The sequence below is a fragment of the Nelusetta ayraudi genome, unplaced genomic scaffold, assembly GCF_046127955.1.
Source record: "Nelusetta ayraudi isolate G7.1 ecotype Tasmania unplaced genomic scaffold, CSIRO-AGI_Nayr_v1 ptg000256l, whole genome shotgun sequence".
NCBI classification, from domain to species: domain Eukaryota; kingdom Metazoa; phylum Chordata; class Actinopteri; order Tetraodontiformes; family Monacanthidae; genus Nelusetta; species Nelusetta ayraudi.
This window is the reverse complement of record NW_027466305.1, coordinates 135,618-157,412: the sequence shown is the minus strand read 5'-3', so window position 1 is coordinate 157,412 and position 21,795 is coordinate 135,618. Positions and strand designations below refer to the sequence as shown.

Below are 21,795 nucleotides of genomic sequence, written 5' to 3'. Positions count from 1 at the left end.
GATTATGGTTTTGAGACAATATCAATTAAACACGAGGCTGGTATCGTCGCCACAGATAATGATACTTTTCAGCTAAAGTGTCATGAGGTTAGGGTTAGAATTACAAATTACAAAAAAAACAATGTAATAAAATATAAACCTCAATGTCAACAATGCAACAAAAAGGTAATTTCACTTTTGTGGAAGACAAGTTGGGTTGAAGTTCCTTCATTTCCTGAGATAGGGCTTTGGCTTTGACACCATCAACATTAGGATTGATATACGCCCACCCCTAGCAACAGGTACAGAACAGGAGTTTGAGTGGCTGAATAACAGAGATGGGTGTGTTCAACGCTGCAACTTGGAGGAAGTAAAATGAGAGTAAACACAGTGTAGTTTCAACTGCCTTCGCTTCACTTCCTCAACGCCAGAAGCAGCAGGATTCAAGTTTGCCTTTGATAAAGAAAGAAGAAGCTACTTTGTGTTTGAACCCACCAGGCGAGGACCAATCAGGACCCCAGACTGGAAGCATGTCGTCGGAGGCAAGGTGAGCACTTTAGGACCTGAACCAGGAGCGCAATGCGTTCAAATAATAGAAATCCTAAATCCTGATTGGAGGTATAGACTTTTTAAAGTAGAAGTTTCACAACGACAACAACAACAACAACAACAACAGTAATGTTGTGATGTGTCTCTTTATTCAACCAGCAGTGTTAACTAAGAGCAATACTGGTTAACCAGCAGTAGAGGCTGTGGTGAAGACAGAGCACCAGCACACAACTTTACTGAGAAACATGACGTCAATGTGATGACTGAGGGAACATCAGTATTAGCACGTAGCACAGCGGCTAACAAGGAGGTGTTGGGGAGGTGGAGGTATGAGCCCAAATCAACACTGCTCTGGTCTGTACCATGAAACTGGACTGGTGTGAACATCCTGTACCAGAGGTGTGTTTAGGTACAGTACAGTTTATGAACGAGCACAAGCAGATTGAGGCAAATCTACTGCATGCAGTAAAATATACTGCAAGTCGAGACCTTGCACAGTCAAAAGATAAGAAGAAGAATGCAGACAGGACATCAATCAATCAGACTTTTTGTTGGAACAAAACCAGTCACCTCAGCTGTCTGGCGACATCTGTTGGACAAACTCTGTAACAGCAGTCCCAAACTCAAAACACTGATTCATGCCATTGGTCGATGTGATGAATGATGACTTTTGGCTCCTTGTGTTTCATGGGTTTGACAAAATCTTGTTGTATCTGATGACTTTTGTAGAATGTGTGATGACAGTTTGTGGTCAGATCTTTCCATTTCTTCCCTCCAGGAGAGAGCTGAAGAAGGCCTTGTGCAAATACACCACAGATACTCTGAGCTACGTGGCCACAGTGAGGAGCTTCTACAAGAGGAGCTACAGATGGATGCTGTGCAGAGAAACTGAGGTGAACATGATGATAGACATAAAAGAGAGGGCTGACAAATCCAACACCGGCATCAGGAAAAATTTTAAATCAGGCAGCAAAGAAGTTGAGTTGGAGGAGGAGCTTTCTGCTCTGCTGAAGGACACTCTGCCAGGTCTGGAGGAGCTCCAAGACTTCCTGGATGCTGTGGAGAAGTTGACGGTCACTTCGTTCCACGTGTTCAGGGAGGGGAATCAGACCCTGAAGCTGCCCAGAGGGACCAACCTGGAGGACATCCAGGTGGTCCTGATCGCTGCTCAGAAGGTCTGTCCCCTTCTGGTCCAGTTTAAAAGAGATGCAGCAGTCTTCTTCCTCCCAGTCCTTCACAATGTGGAGGTGATGATGTACCAGCTGGACAGGTACATACAGATCAGCCAGATAATCTGCGACGCAATGGAGAAAAGGTAAACACGCCCTGCTTCTTCTTCACTCAACTCCATGTCATCACATTTGAGATGGTAACTCTAAACTGGTGCCTCACAGCGGTTTCAGTGAATCTGGGATGGAGACTGAAACCACTGTGGACCTCAGGGAGGACCTGTCTGATTACCAGGCTCAAAGCATGCTGTTCCACATCAACCAGCTGAATGAACTCAGGTATCACATGTACAAACTCCATCAACCCACAACAATCACCATTGAAGAGCCTCATCCAGCAGGACCTTCAGAACCCTGATGTCTTTGAAGACCAAATCAGAATTTACAAAATGCTCCTTAGTAATGTGACTTTCTGTCAAGTCCTGGAGAGCTTTTCTGCAGCTGATGTTGTGTCTGGAGAGGTGGTGAACTCATCCCTAGTTTCTGATTCGACAGGGAGGACCAGAACTTCAGGATGGTGTTCTTGTTCGGAGAGGAATCCAAGCCTGGCTTCACAGAGGAGTTTAGTGAACGGAGTCCCAGGATGCTGCAGTTCCTGGACGACCTGGAGGTGACCGCTGTACAGCTGGACAAGATGAGCAAGGGGGCAAAGATCTCCAGCGTGGCAGGAAGCTCAGTGGGGTTGGTGGGAGGAGTGCTCTCCATTGTTGGTTTGGCTTTAATCCCATTCACTGCTGGAGTGTCTCTTGCTCTCACAATGACTGGATTTGGTCTGGGAATTACCAGCGGCGTCAATGGTATAGTCACCACTGCCACAGAGATTGGAGTGAACAAAACAGAGACGAATAAAGCGAACGAGACCATGAAGAGCTTCATGGAGAATGTTCAGGCTCTCCAGGAACATCTGGAGGAAGTCTCCAACAGGGAGACAGACTGGGAGAATGTGACTTTGAGAGTGGGCAGGATTCTTGGTAGAAGTGTTGGCATTGGCACCGCCATTGATGGGCTTGTTGACGCTGTTGGTGCCTTCAAGATCCTAAACACTGAGAAAGGTGCTGCCATGGCAGCCTCTGAAATCCCAGAGATTGGCCAGGCTGCAGCCAAAGGGACTCTGGCCCTCTCCAAGACAGCCAGAGCTGGTGCGATCGCACTCAATATCCTCTTTATTGGCTTGGACGCCTTTTTCATCTGCAAAGACAGCATTAGTCTGGCAAAAGGTGCGTTGTCAGAGGTGTCAAAGTTCCTCAGAGCCAGAGCAGCACTGTGGAAATCAGAGATGGACTCCTGGCAGAAGATCCACGACTCGCTGTGCCAAGGACGGGAGAGGTCAGTCCATCGGAACAATGTCCTGGAGTCACCATTTTATCCCTGGGTCAGTGACGAAGCTGCCAGAGGTCCGAGAAAGAAGCTCCGAGAGCCAATCAGATCATCTTGTTTGATTAAATTGCTTCACAGTGACGATTCTATCTCATGTGGATTCGTTGAAAATTATTTTTGAGAAAATATTAACATGCTGTAAGTCATTTAAATGATGGAACAAATCTTTTCATTGACCCTCTTCTAACTTGGATTCTCGCCATTGCGCTTCTACATCACATATGACGATAAATGAAATTAATTTACGATATTGTCTGAATCATGTGACTCAAATATATTAAATACCTACCAAACCTCTTGACCAAAATCATCATCATCATCATCATTATCATTATACAAAATACAGTTGTTTTATTGTCAATTCAGCAATATGTGAAAGACCTACAGACGGTGGCATTGCATTCATCAAGATCCCACGATGCTGTTGCAAACGTTTAGGGGAAAAATACAGTGTAATAAAAAACATCATCATCATCATCATCATCGCGGGCCAGTGGTGCTAAAGGATCGAGAAGCTAGCTTGTGAGCAGAAGGTCGCTATTTTGGCGCTCTTATCATATTACAGGTTTCCTGCTTCTTTGAAAGAACAACTTAACAAACAAGCGTGACCGACTGACCTTTCAGCTGTGCCCGCTCAACAGATGTAAGATACTTTTATTTAAAAATCCGCCAATTTCGAGTCTGTTTCAATCATTCTCCAATCCTCCGCCTAGCAAGGCAGCCTCCGAAACGCTGGGGGCGCTGTCGTGCCCGCGAATATTTACATGCTACGGTAAAGATGGCGGACGCCGACCAGTCCAAGACTGGCTCCTGCACTTTTCTTTTCAAAAAATCCACCAAGAAGTTTTGTGGACGAAAGAGAAAAGCGAGCGACAGCGACAAAGGTGACGGTTACTTTTTGTGCTTGACTGCAGTGAGCGGGTGGGTTTGGAAGTCACGTGACGATTTTTAACCGCGGTTCGTGGGCGCTGCGATTAGCTTAGCTGAGACTCCTGCTAGCTTTCCCTGTGGCTAGTTGGCTACCTTTGCTCTTCATATCTCTGTCGGACTATTATTAACTGAAATTAAATATATATTGGATGCAGACGGAGTCCTAGATTGCAAGGTGACGTCACCGCATATGAAGAAAATCTCGCCACCGTTTGTTTCCGGTGTTGTGTCTCTAGTGGTTGATGAGTGGTGCTGCGCGAGACAACTGGTTTCACTCGGTTTGCCTGTCTCGATGTTTCCCGTTCTTTTTCCTCCAGTCAACGAACCTTTTCAACGCCACGTGACAGTCTGCACAACGCTGCACACTGTGACAAAGCCTGTCATGTTTTAAAAGCGACAACGTAACATAATATTACAATAATATAGAAACAAAAGTCAAGCACAGAATCGGCAAGATCCATTGAAGGTTCATTTTCAAACGATGCGAAAACGTGTATCGGTTTTTCTTTCCACTCGCGGCGTCATTATTTTAACATCGCCATCACAGCAGACAATAAACTGTCCTCCTATCAGATGGCGACAGTGACGAGGACCAGAGTTCAGTGGTCCGGAGAGACAAGAAGGGGAACCGAGCCAACCCGATGATTCAAAGGGTAAAAAAAAAGACAAAACAATGACGACGATGATGATGACGTCATCATCACCATTGATGGCGTCAAAGCCGGTTGGTTTCAAGTGTGTTTGTCCCTGTTTTTGCTGCCTGATCTGTTCAGAGTAAGAAGGTAGAGAGAGACGCCGTTTCCTCCAGCGAGAGTGAAGACGGCACCGAAGAGAAGAAGATCACGTTGTCCTACAAGTCCACACGCTCTGCGGTGCGTTCAGCTTCACTCAGAGACACCGGTTGGAATTAAGATAGAAATGTAACGTTTGGAAAGACCGGACGTTCTTGGAAAAGTCATTGAGTGTTATAAATTATGTTCTGCCATGGATATTATATGTGAAGGTTCTCAGTCATCCAGGTCATCATCCAGGGCAGCTGGACTGGTTCTTGTTGACCACCTTGAAGACCTTTGGCCTCTCATTCAAAAGGCTTCTCCAGAACTGAAGAAGTTCCAGAAAGTTCTGGAACTGAAGAAGCCTTTTGGTTGAGAGGCCCCAAGACCACGAGAACCAGTCCAGTTGCCCTGACTTCACCCTTCTTACATCTCTAAGTAGTTTGTCAGAGATCTCATTCTATTTGCTTCCTGTGATTAAAACAACAGAAACCGGAGGGTCCCGAGGACATGGGCGCGACGGCCACGTACGAGCTGGACACGGAGCGGGACAAGGACGCCCAGGCCATCTTTGAGAGGAGCCAGAAGATCCAGGAGGTAGGAGCTGGAGACGCTGTGTCGTCGCTCAAGGTCCAAGGTGCTTGAGGGTTCCTCTGCAAGAAGTCAGGTGGACTTTCTCCCCTCGACAGGAGCTGACGGGCAAAGAGGACGACAAGATCTACCGCGGCATCAACAACTACCAGAAGTTTATCAAGCCCAAGGACACCACCATGGGCAACGCCTCCTCCGGCATGGTCAGGTGAGGCTGTCACATGACCACCCCACCAACTGAGACCTGAGGGTGGTGTTGTAGTCCTGGAGGTTGGTCTTGGTCTCCAGACCACTTTTCAAGGGTCTCTCTCTCGTCTCGGAGGCATTCTTACTGGTTCTGGTCTGGGACTGGGGGGTTTGATCCAGACCAGTGGAGACTCAGTCAACACTGTAATAACACGATAATAACAGGAAAGAATCCAGCTGCTGGGGTTTTACTCTGTTGGTGTCACCCTGACCCCTGATTCCCACTGAGTTTATTATTTAATTTTATGAAGCAGAGCTGTTCTTTTGAAAATGGTTGAAACCCGTTGGCAAAGCAGCAAAATGTTGAAGAAAATGTTTGAGAGACACCGTGCTGAAAAGAGATGTTGCTGTTCCATTTAGAAGCAAACTGGGGTTTAAAAAGACGCTGGTCAGTTTTCTTTGATATCTACGGTCTTGGTCTGGTCTTGGTCTCCATGCTCTCTAGTCTGGATAAGCTCTCGGTCGGTGCGTTGGTCGTGACGACACCACTAGGGAAGTTCACTCTGGATCAGGGGTGTGTGTGTGTGTGTGTGTGTGTGTGTGTGTGTGTGTGTGTGTGTGTGTGTGTGTGTGTGTGTGTGTGTGTGTGTGTCAGGAAAGGACCAATCAGAGCGCCCGAGCACCTGCGAGCGACGGTCAGGTGGGACTACCAGCCTGACATCTGCAAGGACTACAAGGAGACGGGCTTCTGCGGCTTTGGAGGTGGGTGTGGCATCGTCAGGAGAGCGGAAACAGGAAGTGAAGTGGGCGGAGCTGACAACCCCTCAACCCCACCTTCTTCTCCTCCTCCTCCTCCTCTCCAGACAGCTGCAAGTTCCTCCACGACCGCTCAGACTACAAACACGGCTGGCAGATTGAGCGGGAGCTGGAGGAGGGCCGCTACGGCGCCAACGGTGAGTTTCCCAGGACGCCGTCAGTCGCTCCAGCGTTGCTGTTGCTGCGTGTGTGCCTGCTGAGCACCTCGGCGCTCCTGTGACCTCCAGACGGCGAGAACTACGAGGTGAGCAGCGACGAGGAGGACCTGCCCTTCAAGTGCTTCATCTGCAGGGATTCCTTCAAGAGCCCCATCATCACCAAGTGAGTCTCGCCCGAGTGGCCGGCGGACTATGCTCCGCCCCCTCTGACCCTCCCTCCCGCCCGAGTGGCCTGCGGACTATGCTCCGCCCCCTCTGACCCTCTCTCCTTCCACTCCCCACCACCAGGTGCCGCCACTACTTCTGCGAGGTGTGCGCTCTGCAGCACTACCGCAAGTCCAAGCGCTGCTACGTGTGCAACACTCAGACCAACGGCGTGTTCAACCCAGCTAAAGGTCAGCGGGTGGTTCCGCCCCAAAAGAGCCTCTCAGAACCTCACAGTTACACGACGACGACTTCACCTCCACCGTGTTTTCCCTCCTTTTCAGAGCTGATTGCAAAGATGGAGAAGCGGCAGGCGTTGGCGGACCAGCCGCCGTCTGAGGGCGACGAGGACGACGACTAGCAGCAGAACCTTCCAGAACCCACCTCCCCCTGTGTCTGTCTGTCTGTTTGTTTGTTTGTGTCACTTTGGAATTAAAGAACCGGTGTTTTTTTTCAAAAAAAATAATCATGGTTTATTATCGTTCGGACTCTCAAAATGTAACAAGCAGACAAAAACAAAAGGCCCAAAAAAAACAACCTCAGCACTGTCGCACTGTGTTCACGCTCCAGCTTGACAACATAGCATCCAGTTCAAACTGAGGTCCAGGTGTGAGGTCTGCTGCCCCCTGCTGGTCCGGCTGAGCCGAGTCGTACGTGACGTGTTGAAACCTGGTGACTTGTGAACTTTGACCTCTAGAGTCCCTCAGGTCAGTGGAAGCGTGCAGAGCGACAAAGCATTATTTACAAGCTGCTCCTCCTCCTCCTCCTCTTCCTCCTCCATCAGAAGTCCCAGTCGTCCACCTCCAGGTGGCTGAGGCCCGACTCCAGGCTGGCCAATCCTGACGGAGAGTCCTGTCGCTGGCAGCCACTGATGGGCGTGACGGGCAGCAGCAGCTCGGGCAGCGCCTCGCTCGGCCGCCGCTTGATCTGGGAGGTGGAGGAGGAGGAGGAGGAGAGGAAGTGGGGAAAAAACAACACAAAACAAAAGATAAACAAAGAGCTGAAAGTGAAGCGTGTGTCCAGCAGAGGCAGTGGGCTGGCTACCCTTGAAGCCTGACTCTGGTTTAGTGCAGTGAAGCCCTGGAGTGAGAAGGAGGAGGTGGAGGAGGAGGAGGTTCCTCCAGCGACCACTCACTCACCTGTTTGAAGAAGGGATGGCCGATGAGCGCCGATGCTGAAGGTCTGAAAGAAGATGATGAGAGGAAAATCAAAACTGGTGAAAAGGTGTGAAAGCTGGTCACATGGTCCGATTGGGGGGGGGCGCACCTCTTCTCGGGGTCCCGCTGCAGACACAGGCCCACGAAGGCGTGGAAGTGCGGCGAGAAGGTGCGGTTGTACGGGTGTCCCACCGACGAGGACGAGGGCTCGCCGTTGGAGTGGCGAGCTCCTCCGCCACCGCCGGGACCCTCGCAGATGCCCGAGTCGGCGCCGGAGCGGGACGGTTTGAGTGACAGCTCCTCTGGCGGGATGGTGCTGGTGTCCAGCAGGCACGGCACCGTCCCGTTCAGCTTCTCCAGCAGCATCTGAGCCCGAGGGGAGGAGCAAGAGGAAGGGGGTGGAGTCGCAGCAGGTCACAACTGTCAACTAATGCATCGATTAGTTTTTCCATTAGTCGATGAGTCAAAATCATCTTTATCTTCAGCAGCTGCTGGTGTGATTAATTAACAAATGAGCGTGCCAGTGAAAAAATATCTAGGAAGCATCCCGGACCCTCCCAGCGGAGCGTGATGATACAGCGCCTCCTGGTGGTGTAACGGTGCAGTGCTGCCATGGAACGCTAGGTGAGCTTCACCAAATCTTTTTTTCTTCTCCGTTTAAAACGAGCAACACTGCCACCCTCAGCACTCAGTCAGTACTGCACTGCAGGTACAACTGAGCACGTAGCAATTTACAATAACGCGACGCGTCGACGCTTCAATTTCAACATCCACAAATGTATGTCGATTGCATTGGCTAATGTTTGCAGCCCTAAAGTGAACAGAGGGGGCGTCGCCACCGCCGCCGGGGCTCACCTGAGTGGCCGGCATGTCCTTGAAGGGCACGTGTCCGTTGGCCAGCTCGCAGGCCGTGATGCCCAGGCTGTAGATGTCCGAGCGGAAGTCGTAGCCCTGCAGGTTCTGGAGGGGAAGCGCACGGTCAGAGAGAGGCGGCCAGCAGGGGGCGACGGCAGGAAGAGGCTGCGGGCGGCGTACCTGCTGCAGCACCTCGGGGCTGAGCCACGGCAGCACCTTGACGCTGTAGCGGGGGAAGTCGTGCACCACCTTGGCTCGCTGGCCGTGACGGATGAGGCTGAAGATGCTGCGAAGGCCCGACATGCACACCTGGCCGTCTGCAGAGATCAGCACGTGGCTGGCCTTCACGCTCCTGCAGCAGCGACACACACACACACACACACAGGTAGGCAACTCACTCCGGGCTCACACCTGGACACGCTCGCGAGCTGCGTTTCCACGACAGTGTTTAGCAGAGTGAAAGCCGTATTTCTAAATTTTCGACAGTTGAGATTTGCAGGTGTTTCCACTGAATGTTGTGAAGCGCAGAGGCCGGAATGCTCGTCAAACCCGCTGACGTGTTTCCATGAGACTTTTGCGATATTCCTCCACGTGGATACCAGTGATGAACCTTGCAGCCTGATTTGAGAGGTTTTTCCAAGCTGAGCCGTTTCCATCACCAGTTTTTATTGCCGTGTTTAGCGTTTGCACAGCGACGCACACCTGCTCTCACTCACACACACACGGCTCTAGATGTGAGCTCTGGCCTCCATCTACACCAGATAGAAGATCTAAAGATCCATCACCTTCAGGGCTTCTCCAACCTGAGAGAAGTCTAAAAGGAACTCTGAAGCTGTTTTCCATGAAAATGTTTACATTTGAACTGATTCACCAGCTTCCTCACACACTCCAGCAACAGGATGTGAGGTGAAGTGGAAACTCTATCTAGATTGTCAGTAGGTGTGTGTGTGTGAGTGTGAGAGGTTGTGTGTCTCTACGTGGCCCTAATAATGACAGCTGGGGGGCTCCACAAAGCCTGGTGGCGCCCCCCGGTGGTGGTGGTGGTGCGAGGGTCTCACCGGTGCACGTAGCCCATGTGGTGGATGTACTCCAGGGCTCTGAGCACGCCCAGTAGGATGTAGGCGATGGCCAGCTCACTCATCCCGTCTGAGAAGTGAGTGCAGATGAGGTCTCTGGCAGAGCCTGGAGGAACAGCAGCACACACAGGTGGTCATCAGTAGGGGGTGGGGGAGGCGGAGGAGGAGGTGGTGCTTCCTCACCGTAGGCCATGAGGGGGGAGACGACCCACAGCTCGTTCTCGGCGATGAAGACGCTCTTGTAGGGTAAAATACTGGAGTGATGAAACAGCCTGGACACATGGAGCTCACCCTGAGGAGGAAGCAGGAGAAACAAAGCCTCAGGTGGAGTCACCAGTCACCTCAGAGTCTGCTGAGGTGGAGGTGGAGGTGGAGGAAGTGAAGGTGCGCCACCTGCAGGTAGGCCACCATGTCGTTGGTGCAGGACTCCAGGTCGATGCGGCGGACGGCCACGTGCTCGCCGCTGGGCCGGTAGCGGGCCAGGTTCACCGCCATCAGGTCGTCCAGACCACGCCCTGGTGGGGGGAAGAAGGGGGGGTCAGTACCAGGAGGCTCCTCAGCCCTCTGGTGACCTCTGACCTCTGCTGGAGGCTCCTAGAATCTCCGGCAGGAACCTACCGATGACGGCGAGGAGCTCGTAGGAGCCGCTGTCGGGGAGGAAGCTGCCCATGGCGTCCTGGTGGGGGAGGGGCAGGGGTTGGGGGAGGGGGGTCACACTCTCCTGACTGCTGTCCTCATTGGCCTGCAGAGGAGGGGGGAGGGGGAGGGACAAGTCAGAGAAACGTCTGTCAGTTCGTTGTAGTGAAGGCTGCAGGAAGGAGGGGGGGGGTGTTAGCATGTTAGCACGGCTGCTAGCCAATGCATTCAACTCCAATTGAATTGAACGACGTAACGCGGCGGCAGCAGTTTGTTTGTGACCCTGTGTGCCAGAGGGGGGTAGCGGAGCAGCAGCAGACGCATGCAGTGTTCTGGTGAGCCGCCTCATAGGAGGAAACAATGTATCATGGAGAAAACATGTTGCTGTCATGTCAACTGAAAATGAAGCAAAGCAGAGTTGCAACCAAAGCTCTGCTGAAGTGACTCTTTAAACACTGGGAATCAATCAAATCAAAGACTGATTACTGCTATTCAAAAGTCATTTCGAGTGACGTTATTCATCAGGATATCATCATCATCATCATCATCATCATCGTTTCAGAAAACGGCAGAACGTAGGAAAACTACACTGAAACACTGAAAAAGATTCATGAAAGTAGTTTCAATATGGCCCCCAGGCCGTAGTTTGCCCACCCCTGTTCTAACGTCACTGAGTGTTTTCTTCTTTTTCTAAGGGTGCGTGCGTGTCTTTTCTACTCCCTGACTGCAGGAGGCAGCAGCGAGCAGGTGGAAGCAGTGCGAGGACAGAGACTGCAGCACCTTCAGCTCTGTCGTGAGGTGAGAACCTGAGCGAGAGACCCCTGCAGCAGCGGCAGCAGCAGCAGCTCAGACAGGAAGTTGCTCCTCAGGTGACATCAACACACACTGTGTCATTCACCGCACACTCATGCAGACACGTGCAGAGCCTGGCTGGTTGTTGTGGTGGTGGTGGTGGTGGTTGTGTTGTTGGTGGTCGTGTTGTATTCACACACTGTCTGTGTCGAGGGTCACACACATGCACCACACACACACGCACACACACACACACTCACTCACTCACACCAGAGATGCAACACTTACTTTGCTCTGAGAGAATCCCTGAGCTGGTTCTGAGGCCCAGAGCAGACGCACACACACACACAAGATAGGGGTCTGATTATAGAGCAGCTCCTTCCTCCACACACACACACACACACACACACACACACACACACACACACACACACACACACACACACACACACACACACACACACACACACACACACACACACCAATATGTGGAGTGTTAAAGCAGCAACAGAAGCAGCGATGGAAAGATGGAAAGTTTGTCAAAGCGGGCAGATTCATTGCTCAGGTGGTCACGGTGATGGAGTCGCCCACTGATGCTCCTCCGTCTCCTCTCAGAGTCTAACTGTTCCTCTCAGCAGTGCCAGGAGGCGTCTGATTGGTGCATCGCTGCTACGTGGCGAGCTTTTTAAAACTCAACTCTGGCCAAAAACTCCATAGAGCTGTGATTTCTGGGTCGAACGACGAGAGACAGGCAGATGACAACAGGCACGTGAAATCACATGGTCGCGCTGATGGCCAATGACGAGGCTCGGCGGCCCAACACAAGCCAATGATTGGTTCCCACCGGCGGCTGAACCTCACCTGCGAAAAACTGCAAATCCTGAAGACTCTCCACGCTGAGCTTCTCAGACACCCACCGCTAAGAGGAGATGTAAGCCAGGTGTGGATGGTCAGAAGAAGGAAGCAGCTGACGTCAAAGAGCAGAGGAACATCAGAGGAACATCAGAGGATCCAACAACACTTACAAGAAAAGACATGGATCCTTCCTCCTCCTCCTCCAGGCGTCATGCAGAGAACCTGAGGAGACAGCACACGTGCGTTATAATGACGCGAAGATCGATGAGAGCGCACTTGAGCCAATGTACATGCATCGCAATCAATAATATTGGATAATAACCGCATTAAATATTTCGACTAGGTAATGCAATGGTGAAATAACAATGTGTAACAACCGTTACGACGTTTCACACTGAGCGGATTTACACAATAAGAGACATATTTTCGAGGCATGACCTGGCGCTCTGCTGACGTCACTTTTTAACGCCGAGGAAAGCCGTGCCCGCTGCTGTGAGTCTCGGTGGCTCACGGAGGTAGACAGGTGATACATGACGTTGTGTGATTTTTTTGTTGCAAAATTGTTTATCTCTTATTTTCATTATTTAGATTTTTTTTTTTTTTAATTTTTTTTTTTTATATAATGTCTGTAGTACATAGCGCTCGCTTTCAGAAGCATATTCGCTGTGGTAGATGTGGGCTGCGGCTAATATGTTTGTGCATATTGGTGAATTTGTGTGGAATCTGCTGACGGCGGCGTATCGACACTTTGAGCGAGGAAACCAGTTAAATTGGAAGCCGCTTGTGACACAACACCGGTGCTAACGTCCTGCGAATGTTAGCGATAATTGGAGCGAAAGCTAGCTGTGGTGGGATGAGCGACAGTAGGAAGTAACCGTTGATTAAACAATACACTTTACGTACGTTTTATGGAGTAGCCTTGAAGAATATCGGCGTGAACGTTCACTGCGGCGGTGTGAGAACTGGTTTAGCTCGCCATCGGTGCCCGGCAGCGCCTGTTTTTAGCAGCTAGGGGCTCCTGTTTTACAGCCGGAGCGCCGCGTCCGTGTCGCGCTTCGATGACGACAGGGAAGGGATGGCGATCTTCGCAGATGCGCGCAGATGACGTCAGGTCCGCTTGGCTTCTGCACTGAGCGCACAGAAGCCTTGTTTTACTCGCGTCTGGAGCAGGTAAATCCGAGCCGTTTGTTTGTCTAGAACCCCGTTCGTACCGGTGACCCTGAGTAGTGTCACCGCCTGCCGGTGGAGGCTCTATAGCGCCACCGTGGCGTCACAGTCGGCGCGGGGGGGGAAACCGTGCCAACTCCTCGCTATCGGCCTGTTTCCGCGGCCTTAAGCTAACGAGCTAACAAGCCCAGTGGCGCGGCTAGCGGCCGAGGCTGCGTTATTTCGTTCCTGTGAAGACAAAGTTTTGTCGTGGGCAGATACCCGAGTGGGCTGGCTGTTATTACGCTCTTCTAACGTTTCTGAATGCTGAGCGAGTTGACTGTCCACACAGCTGACCTGCTAGCCAGTAGCTCAGTCCGGTTCTAGTAGCACGTCTGTTGTGTTTCAACACCCGCTTCTGTGGCTAATGTGGCTTTGTTTTGTCGCTAATTGATGCGTTTAGTGCAATTGTTACAACAGTTATTCAAATGTGTTGGGGGGGGCATCAGATTGAAATGGTTTCTAGCGGAAGTGACTCGGACGACGACTCGTCAGTCAGTGGATTCCAAATCAAAACAAATGGGAAATCGGAAACGTATAGATAGATAGATGGATAGACTTTATTGATTCCAAATTGGGAAACTACACTGTTGCAGCACTCCTGGTGGTCCATGCTGGACACCAGTGTGTGGTGGAGCGGGTGGTCCTGGTGGTCCATGCTGGACACCAGTGTGTGGTGGAGCGGGTGGTCCTGGTGGTCCATGCTGATGGAGAACAGTTTGTTCACGCTCCTCCCCTCCACCACCTCCCTCCTCCAAGGTCTCCTGTCTGCAGCCAATGACCAATGAGTCGTCCTCCTTCACCAGTTTGTTGAGTCTGCTGAGATGCTGTAAGCTCGCTGCTCAGGCCTCGTTGTGATTTGCTCGTCCTACCTGTGTCCCCAGCTCAGCCATGAACTGGAACAAAGGTGGTCCGGGTGTGAAGCGGGGCTTCGGCTTCGGAGGGTTCTCCCTGGCCGGCAAGAAAGAGGAGCCTCCGCTGCCGCAAAAGTCTCACACGTCTTTCGGCCCGACGGGGTCGGCCGGGGGTTACGGCAAGAACCAGCAGCTGCCGTCGTTCTACAAAATCGGCACCAAAAGAGCCAATTTCGATGAGGAGAATGCGTGAGTGTCTTCTGCTGTTCTCCCTGTGCATTAAATACACTTGTAAACTCTATCACAGTTTAGACAGGCAGCCAAACTCAGGTCAGACGCTATAGTTGAGCCAAGATCGGAGCGTCTTGATCCCTTTAATTCCTCTTTATAAGGTCAAATACCAGTGAAGTGAAACTGCAAAAGTCCCCTTGTAGAACCCAGTACACTGATATTAATAAAATCTTATCAAGTCCAACCCCGAAGAACAGCTGCGTTTGAGCCCTCACTTACTTACTACTTTTTTTCCTCATGTACACCCAAAACCACCTGACTGCTGTGACTGGCCTCAGCTACTTTGAGGACGATGAAGAGGAGTCCAGCAGTAACGTGGACCTGCCCTACATCCCTGCGGAGAACTCGCCCACTCGCCAGCAGATGCAGCCTGGCGGCGGCTCGGACAGCGAGGACGACCCGCTGGACGCCTTCATGGCCGAGGTGGAGGTGAGGCTCCACCTTCCACTGACTGCACAGCCAATCATCCGTCCCTGTTACATCCCTGAATCTCCCCGCTGATCGTCCTTTACCCCACTACTCCATCACTACCGCCCTCTGCTGGCCAACCTGTGGAGGAAAGACCACGTATAGCAGAAGATGTTTCCACGTAGCTAAGCTAACCCACCCAAACGTTTCTCTCATCCAGAACCAGGCAGCCAAAGACATGAAGAGACTGGAGGAGAAGGAGAAGAAGTCGGCCAAGTAAGTTTCAGCGTCTTCTCCTGTTTGGACTCAGTGTGACTTTGATAGAAGGCAGAGATGCTCTTCTAGCGCAGGGATGTGCAGTGGTTTTTAGAGGTGCCAGACAGCTTTAGGCTGAGTTGCTGTTTTGCCGTCAATGTGGGGGCCAGGCAGGTAAGGTGGGTGGGTGGTGAGCTGCTGGGGGTGGGGGGGGCTGTGGGCTGTGTTGGGTGTATGAACGAGCCGCAGGGAAGTTTTTTTTCTCCGCTTTTTATTTCAGGGGAATTCGCGATGACATTGAAGAAGAGGATGAACAAGTGAGTGAGCCTCCTCCACTGTTTTCTGCTCCATCCGCCACCCCCCTCCCCCCACCCCCACCCCCACCCCCCACCCAAAGGCTGCGTACGACTCTAGGGCTGCAACCGTTGGTCCACGTCGTCGATGGCATCACACAGTTATTGCACGAGGGGAAAACCCTGGAAGAAGCTAGCTTAGCAAGCGCTAGGTGGCTGAGGTCACTGCTGCTGGACTGCAGTACCAATACCAGCAGTCATATCACACTGATCACTGATCAGCTGTGTGACTTAGGGCATATTTTTGATGATGTTTATTTTAGTGTATTTAACGTTGATAAATACAACAACTTTGTCACAGATGAATGCTTTGTGTGTCATTATTTTGATACAAAACAAACAGCAGTGTAACACAGTGTGAAGATTGAAGCCAGTGAGGTCCCACAGACGTCCACAGTAGCCGCTGAAGATCATCGTGACTAATCGGAGAAATAATCAATAAATTAGTCGACAACAAAAATAATCGTTAGTTGCAGCCCTAGATATGATTCCCCCCCCGCTCCCTCCTCCCCCCCGATTCTTAATATCGGTTGTTGCTGCTGGATGTCAGTAGGTGGCGCCGATGACGGCGTGTGCTTGGCAGCGTGTGCGTGTGCGTCCTCCGGGTGTGTGACGGGGAACCGGCTGTGCTCCCTGACAGGAAGCCTACTTTCGCTACATGGCGGAGAACCCCACCGCAGGGCTGAGCCAGGAGGAGGAGGAGGACAACGTGGAGTACGACAGCGACGGCAACCCCATCGCCCCCACCACCAAGAAGATCATCATGCCACTGCCCCCCATCGACCACTCCGAGGTGCACTTCCTCAAGAAGCCTCGCTTCTCTGTCGTTGTCATCTGAGCTGTGAGTGACGCCGTCTTCTCTGCTCCTTCTCCTCCTGCTGCTCCTGCTGCTGCTCCTGCTGCTGCTGCTGCTGTGGTGCAGATCGAGTACTCACCGTTTGAGAAGAACTTCTACATCGAGCACGAGGAGCTGAGCAGCCTGAACGGAACCCAGGTCATCGAGCTGCGGCAGAAGCTGAACCTGAGGGTGAGCTGTGTGTGTGTGTGTGTGTGTGTGTGTGTGTGTGTGTGTGTGTGTGTGTGTGTGTGTGTGTGTGTGTGTGTGTGTGTGTGTGTGTGTGTGTGTGTGTGTGTGTGTGTGTGTGTGTGTGTGTGTGTGTGTGTGTGTGTGTTTAGCTATCTTTGTGAGGACCATCGTGGGTTTTTAACCTTTTGAGTGAGGACATTTTGGAAAGTGAGGACATTTAGGCCGGTCCTCACTAGCGTTTCACTGTAATGGCCTCTAGAGGCTGTAAACAAGAGGTCCTCAGAAAGGTGTGCGTGTGTGTGTGAGAGAGGATCGGTCGGTGACTTTACCACCACGACGGATGTGAAATGAATTTGGCGGCTTTGAAAAACATTCCGTCTTTCCGTCGCTTGTGCGCCCGTGTCTCCAGGTCTCAGGCGCCGCTCCACCCAAACCCTGCACCAGCTTCGCCCACTTCAGCTTCGACGAGCAGCTGATGCACCAGATCCGCAAGTCCGAGTACACCCAGCCCACCCCCATCCAGTGCCAGGTGGGCTGCCTTCACTGCAGCCGTTCAGCACTGCAGCGGCACTAAGGTTGAATCTAATCTAATCTAATCCAACCGTGACCTTTTGACCCCTTCTCCCCGCTGGCCTCCAGGGCCTCCCCATCGCCCTCTCTGGCCGCGACATGATCGGCATCGCCAAGACGGGCAGCGGCAAGACGGCGGCCTTCATCTGGCCCATGCTGGTGCACATCATGGACCAGAAGGAGCTGGAGCCCGGCGAAGGACCCATCGCCATCGTGGTGTGCCCCACCAGGGAGCTGTGTCAGCAGGTGAGGGGGCGGGGCCAGGGTCAGTGACGCGTGCGTGTGAGTCGGTGAGCGTCAGCTGTGCGCTTGTGTGTGTGTGTGTGTGCAGATCCACGCCGAGTGCAAGCGCTTCGGGAAGGCGTACGCCCTGCGCTCAGTGGCGGTGTACGGTGGCGGCAGCATGTGGGAGCAGGCCAAGGCCCTGCAGGAGGGGGCGGAGATCGTGGTGTGCACTCCGGTAAGCAGCCAATCAGCAGAGAGCAACCACACACTGACTGCCGTCGACTCAGGGACTCTGTTTCACTAGTGTGTGTGTGTGTGTGTGTGTGTGTGTGTGTGTGTGTGTGTGTGTGTGTGTGTGTGTGTGTGTGTGTGTGTGTGTGTGTGTGTGTGTGTGTGTGTGTGTGTGTGTGTGCAGGGCCGTCTGATCGACCACGTGAAGAAGAAAGCCACGTCCCTGCAGAGGGTCTCCTACATGGTGTTTGACGAGGCCGACCGCATGTTCGACATGGGTTTTGGTAAGTCACCATCAGCACCACCTCCATCAGCACCACCTCCACCTCCACCACTGCCTTTTCAATGATGAGTTTGTTTCCCTGGCAGTCTGACTTTGCTCTTGGTGTGTTTGCAGAGTATCAGGTCCGATCCGTCGCCAGCCACGTCCGGCCCGACAGGCAGAGTAAGGCTGATTTGCAGTAATCTGAGTAGTACTCTAATGATCTATCTGGAGTAGCAAGTGTTGCCATAGAGTAACCTGGAGTTGTAAGAGTAACATCAGCACTCGTCCTCGCAGCTTTGCTCTTCAGCGCCACCTTCAGGAAGAAGATCGAGAGGCTGGCGAGAGACATCCTGGTGGATCCGATCCGAGTGGTGCAGGGGGACATTGGAGAGGTGGGGCCTGGTCCTGGTCCTGGTCCTGGTCCTGGGTTCTGACTCTGCCAGAGAACCTTTAAACGTTGTCCTCCAGCTGGTGGAGGAGGTTCTGAACGTGGTTCTCCTCCTCCTCCTCAGGCCAACGAAGACGTGACCCAGGTGGTGGAGCTGCTGCCCAGCGCCGGCGACAAGTGGGGCTGGCTGAGCCGCCGCCTGGTGGACTTCACCTCCTCCGGGTCGGTGCTGATCTTCGTCACCAAGAAGGCCAACTGCGAGGAGCTGGCCAGCAACCTGGTGCAGGAGGGCCACAGCCTGGGCCTGCTGCACGGAGACATGGACCAGAGTCAGAGGAACAAGGTCATCGCTGACTTCAAGAAGAAGAACACGCCCATCCTGGTGGCCACCGACGTGGCTGGTGAGTGTGGCGCTAGTGGCCAGAGGAGGCGCTAGAGCAGGGGTGGGCTGAACGTTTTGACTGGTGGGCCACAGAGGTGACAGCTCCTCCTCCTCATCCTCCTCCTCCTCCTCCTCAGCTCGAGGTCTGGACATCCCATCCATTCGCACGGTGGTCAACTACGACGTGGCTCGTGACATCGACACTCACACCCACCGTATCGGGCGTACGGGTCGGGCGGGCGAGAAGGGCGTGGCCTACACACTGCTCACCAACAAGGACTCGAGCTTTGCTGGAGACCTGGTGAGGAACCTGGAGGGAGCCAACCAGGCCGTCTCCAAGGAGCTGATGGACCTGGCCATGCAGGTCAGAACCGGGGGGACGGGGCGGGTCCGGACTCGGCCGGAGAGCGGTCTCTGTCTCCAGACCTCTTTATAAGGGTCTCGGTCTCAAGACCAAGACCCTGAAAAGTGGTCTGACTGGTCTGGAGACCACTGTTTCAGGGTCTCGGTCTCAAGACCGGTCTCCAAATGTCTTGGTCTGGTCTCGGCCTCTATCCTCATACTCATAATCTTCTGGTGGATCACCAGCGGGTTCTCAGGTTCTCACCTCTGCTTGCTCCTCTCCCCCCCAGAACCCCTGGTTCAGGAAGTCCCGCTTCAAGGGAGGTAAAGGCAAGAGGATGAACATCGGAGGAGGCGGTCTGGGCTACAGAGAGAGACCTGGTCTGGGCTCCGAGGGCTCGGTGAGTAGGCTCCTCCTGGCCAAGGTCTGGTCTGGTGTGGTGGTGTTGTGTGGTGACGTGGTGTGTGTGTGTCTGCAGGAGCGGAGCAGCAGCAGCAGCAGCAGCAGCAGCAGCATGTTCTCCAGCACCTCCAGCACCTCCTGCACCTCCAGCAGTCTGGAGGGCTACAGTAAACCCAGTGCTGGAGCTCTGGGAGACCGGATGAACGCCATGAAGCAGGCCTTCCAGGTCCTCACAGTACATCACAGTACACAGTCATCTGAGTAGCTCCTCCCTCCACACCCTGGCACACAGCTCTGCTCTGCTTGCATAAGAGGAGCCTCGTCTGATTGGCCGAGAGCCACCCCAGCTTGACCTGAGCAGATCGGTGTAACCAGAGTATTCTGGGGTTTTGTCCTCTAATGTTTTTTATTCTTTCTCTCCTCTCCTCCCCACCCCCCCCACCCCCCCAGGCTCAGTATAAAAGCCACTTTGTGGCGGCGAGCAGCGGCCCCCCAAAGCTCAGCGTCAAGGCCAGCAGCACCTCTGGTTGGACCAGCGCCGGCAGCCTGAGCTCCGTGCCCACCGAGTCCTCCTCGGCGGCCGCCGCCGCTGCCGCCGCCGCCCTGGCCGGCTTCGCCAGCGGTGGGACGCTCAGCTCGCTGAGCGCGGTCCAGCCCAGCGTCCCGCCCCCGCCGCCAACCCCCCCGACACAGAGGGACCGCCCCCTGGAGGAGCGGGGTGGTCGCCACGGGGACGGACACCACCGCCACAGCAGCAGCAGCAGCAGCAGCAGCAGCAGCAGCAGCCGCCACGGCGACGGTCGCAACGGGGAGGGGAGGAGGGAGAGGGAGAGGGAGAGGGAGGAGGAGGTCGGGGGGGGAGACAGCTTCGCCGTCCCCGACCCGCCCAAGCGCCGGAAGAGCAGGTGGGACAACTGAGACCCAGCAGCAACCAGCGTCTGTAGGATCTCATGGGGAAAGAAGTAAATGTGAAACCGGCTGCTGAGGAGGCGGAGCCACTGCAGCAGCACCTGCACACAGACCACACCCCCTTTTTTTCTAAAGAAAATTCAGTCTTTGTCACCTTCACCGTCTGCTCTTTGTTTTTGTTTTGTTTTTTTCCTTTCAATGCTGCCCCCTGGTGGCCTCAGCCAGACCGAGCAGAGTCGGTGTCGCTTCCGTTCCAGTGATTCACAAGCAGAAGACGCTGCTGCTCTTCTTCTTCTTCTTCTTCTTCTTCTTCTTCTTCTTCTGTTGTTGTTGTCGTCTCCAAGTTTTAGTGAGTTGTGCCTTTTTTCTAGTCGTGTGTCGTGTGCAATCGAGTCTTTGTCCCACAGGAAGTTCATTGTCGCCTCACTCATCAGGTTTTCCTCGAGGAGGAGGAGAAGAAGAAGAAGAAGAATCTGATGAACAATCAGCTTGTTTGGTTTTTTTTTCAAGTCGCGGCGGTGAGGAAGTGTTTGTTTATCGATGCGTCTACGTTTGATTTGACACTGTAAACTTGTGATGACAGCGTGAACCTGCAAGTTGTAACCTGGTCGATGTTGGATTGTAATATAGAAAAATAAATGACATAAAGGCAACAAGACGGCAGAAGTTGTATTGAGGTGATGTCACTGACTAATGCAGGCGGGGGGCGGAGCAGCAGCTGAGTTACAAGAAAATATCAAACACTGATAATCAAACCAAGGAAGTGCAGGTTTTTTTTATAGTACTATGAGTTACTGCTACTTAAAAGTAACTTAGAGTGATTTTATTCTACAGGATATCATCATCATCATCATCATCATCATCATCATCAATGCTTCAGAGAAATGCCAGAGCGTAGGGAAACTACACTAAAATATGTATTTAAAATAAAAATAAAAAAGGTTTATTAATGTAGGTTTAAATCTGGTTTAAGGGCTGGATCAAAAAGCTTAATTGGCCGCATACGGCCCCGGGCCGTAGTTTGGCCACCCGTGCCTGGCCTGACGTGATTTCACTGCCAATAAAAAAAAATAACTAAAAGATTTTGAAGAAATTCCTCCGCAACTCCGCAGGGGGGCAGCAGCGGATCAGATGGTTAATGCTAACCCTGTTAGCACATAAAGTTTTCAGGGTTGCTGTTTTTATTTTTTCTAGAGCTGATTGACGACAACAATACAGAACAATTCAATATTAAAGGACGTGTTCACGCAAGACACACTTTATGGGGATCTTTTAGAGAAGAAGAAGAAGAAGAAGAAGCCGTTATTAATCTCAGATTGGGAAGATTAGCATACTTACAGCAACAATACAGTACAAAAAGAATGAAGATAATATTGATTAAAAAGAAATCAATCAAAAGCAATGAATGAATATGTATAGATGAAGAGGGTACAAACAAGATATTCGCGTTATGTTGACAGATTATCTTACCAGCAATGTACTTTATGTTAACATATGAATGTTTTATTGCACCTTTATGACAG

The 21,795-nt window shown here is 52.2% G+C and overlaps 4 protein-coding genes across 7 annotated transcripts; 3 read left to right on the top strand and 1 right to left on the bottom strand.

Moving 5' to 3' along the window:
- Positions 1-321: 321 nt before the first annotated feature.
- On the top strand, positions 322-3,417 carry LOC142882324 (uncharacterized). Its single transcript, XM_076017005.1, has 4 exons — positions 322-526; positions 1,307-1,843; positions 1,923-2,036; positions 2,253-3,417. Exons 1-4 carry the CDS (start codon positions 510-512, stop codon positions 3,253-3,255), a joined length of 1,671 nt encoding a protein of 556 aa, XP_075873120.1. The 5' UTR covers positions 322-509; the 3' UTR covers positions 3,256-3,417.
- A 464-nt stretch (positions 3,418-3,881) lies between these two features.
- On the top strand, positions 3,882-7,258 carry rnf113a (ring finger protein 113A). Its single transcript, XM_076017034.1, has 10 exons — positions 3,882-4,018; positions 4,638-4,717; positions 4,838-4,936; positions 5,327-5,434; positions 5,527-5,636; positions 6,270-6,376; positions 6,478-6,567; positions 6,658-6,751; positions 6,877-6,983; positions 7,077-7,258. Exons 1-10 carry the CDS (start codon positions 3,913-3,915, stop codon positions 7,151-7,153), a joined length of 978 nt encoding a protein of 325 aa, XP_075873149.1. The 5' UTR covers positions 3,882-3,912; the 3' UTR covers positions 7,154-7,258.
- Positions 7,239-13,205, bottom strand: strada (STE20 related adaptor alpha). Of its 2 annotated transcripts, XM_076017033.1 has the most exons (12): positions 13,067-13,097; positions 12,334-12,385; positions 12,170-12,227; positions 10,499-10,622; positions 10,274-10,395; positions 10,064-10,172; positions 9,863-9,986; positions 8,985-9,156; positions 8,805-8,909; positions 8,059-8,315; positions 7,932-7,974; positions 7,239-7,719 (listed from the first exon to the last, which is right to left on the bottom strand). In XM_076017033.1, the coding sequence occupies exons 4-12, from the start codon at positions 10,548-10,550 to the stop codon at positions 7,573-7,575; spliced, it is 1,131 nt and encodes a 376-aa protein (XP_075873148.1). In that variant the 5' UTR covers positions 10,551-10,622; positions 12,170-12,227; positions 12,334-12,385; positions 13,067-13,097; the 3' UTR covers positions 7,239-7,572. The 2 variants fall into 2 exon arrangements, with proteins under 2 accessions (XP_075873148.1, XP_075873146.1); XM_076017031.1 differs by lacking the exon at positions 12,170-12,227 and having other exon boundaries at positions 13,067-13,205.
- Positions 11,198-20,930, top strand: ddx42 (DEAD (Asp-Glu-Ala-Asp) box helicase 42). 3 transcript variants are annotated; one of them, XM_076017029.1, is made up of 18 exons: positions 11,198-11,385; positions 14,254-14,472; positions 14,793-14,943; positions 15,143-15,198; positions 15,458-15,494; positions 16,171-16,323; positions 16,453-16,557; positions 16,967-17,086; positions 17,197-17,373; positions 17,459-17,587; positions 17,768-17,867; positions 17,981-18,028; positions 18,143-18,240; positions 18,361-18,637; positions 18,756-18,982; positions 19,251-19,361; positions 19,440-19,589; positions 19,814-20,930. In XM_076017029.1, exons 2-18 carry the CDS (start codon positions 14,261-14,263, stop codon positions 20,279-20,281), a joined length of 2,619 nt encoding a protein of 872 aa, XP_075873144.1. In that variant the 5' UTR covers positions 11,198-11,385; positions 14,254-14,260; the 3' UTR covers positions 20,282-20,930. The 3 variants fall into 3 exon arrangements, with proteins under 3 accessions (XP_075873144.1, XP_075873145.1, XP_075873143.1); XM_076017030.1 differs by lacking the exon at positions 11,198-11,385 and adding an exon at positions 13,197-13,333 and having other exon boundaries at positions 19,443-19,589; XM_076017028.1 differs by lacking the exon at positions 11,198-11,385 and adding an exon at positions 13,197-13,333.
- Positions 20,931-21,795: the final 865 nt, after the last annotated feature.

Excerpts from the sequence above, each read along its gene's own strand:
- LOC142882324 (XM_076017005.1), top strand. Across the intron at positions 1,844-1,922 it reads TGCGACGCAATGGAGAAAAG|CGGTTTCAGTGAATCTGGGA; the intron begins GTAAACACGCCC and ends GGTGCCTCACAG. Across the intron at positions 2,037-2,252 it reads AACCAGCTGAATGAACTCAG|GGAGGACCAGAACTTCAGGA; the intron begins GTATCACATGTA and ends CTGATTCGACAG.
- rnf113a (XM_076017034.1), top strand. The coding sequence starts at position 3,913 with ATGGCGGACGCCGACCAGTCCAAGACTGGCTCCTGCACTTTTCTTTTC. Across the intron at positions 4,019-4,637 it reads AGCGAGCGACAGCGACAAAG|ATGGCGACAGTGACGAGGAC; the intron begins GTGACGGTTACT and ends TCCTCCTATCAG. Across the intron at positions 6,984-7,076 it reads CGTGTTCAACCCAGCTAAAG|AGCTGATTGCAAAGATGGAG; the intron begins GTCAGCGGGTGG and ends CCTCCTTTTCAG.
- strada (XM_076017031.1), bottom strand. Across the intron at positions 10,173-10,273 it reads ACATGGTGGCCTACCTGCAG|GGTGAGCTCCATGTGTCCAG; the intron begins GTGGCGCACCTT and ends CTTCCTCCTCAG. Across the intron at positions 9,157-9,862 it reads CACATGGGCTACGTGCACCG|GAGCGTGAAGGCCAGCCACG; the intron begins GTGAGACCCTCG and ends TCGCTGCTGCAG.
- ddx42 (XM_076017029.1), top strand. The coding sequence starts at position 14,261 with ATGAACTGGAACAAAGGTGGTCCGGGTGTGAAGCGGGGCTTCGGCTTC. Across the intron at positions 16,324-16,452 it reads CCCCCATCGACCACTCCGAG|ATCGAGTACTCACCGTTTGA; the intron begins GTGCACTTCCTC and ends GCTGTGGTGCAG. Across the intron at positions 17,374-17,458 it reads CCAGGGAGCTGTGTCAGCAG|ATCCACGCCGAGTGCAAGCG; the intron begins GTGAGGGGGCGG and ends GTGTGTGTGCAG.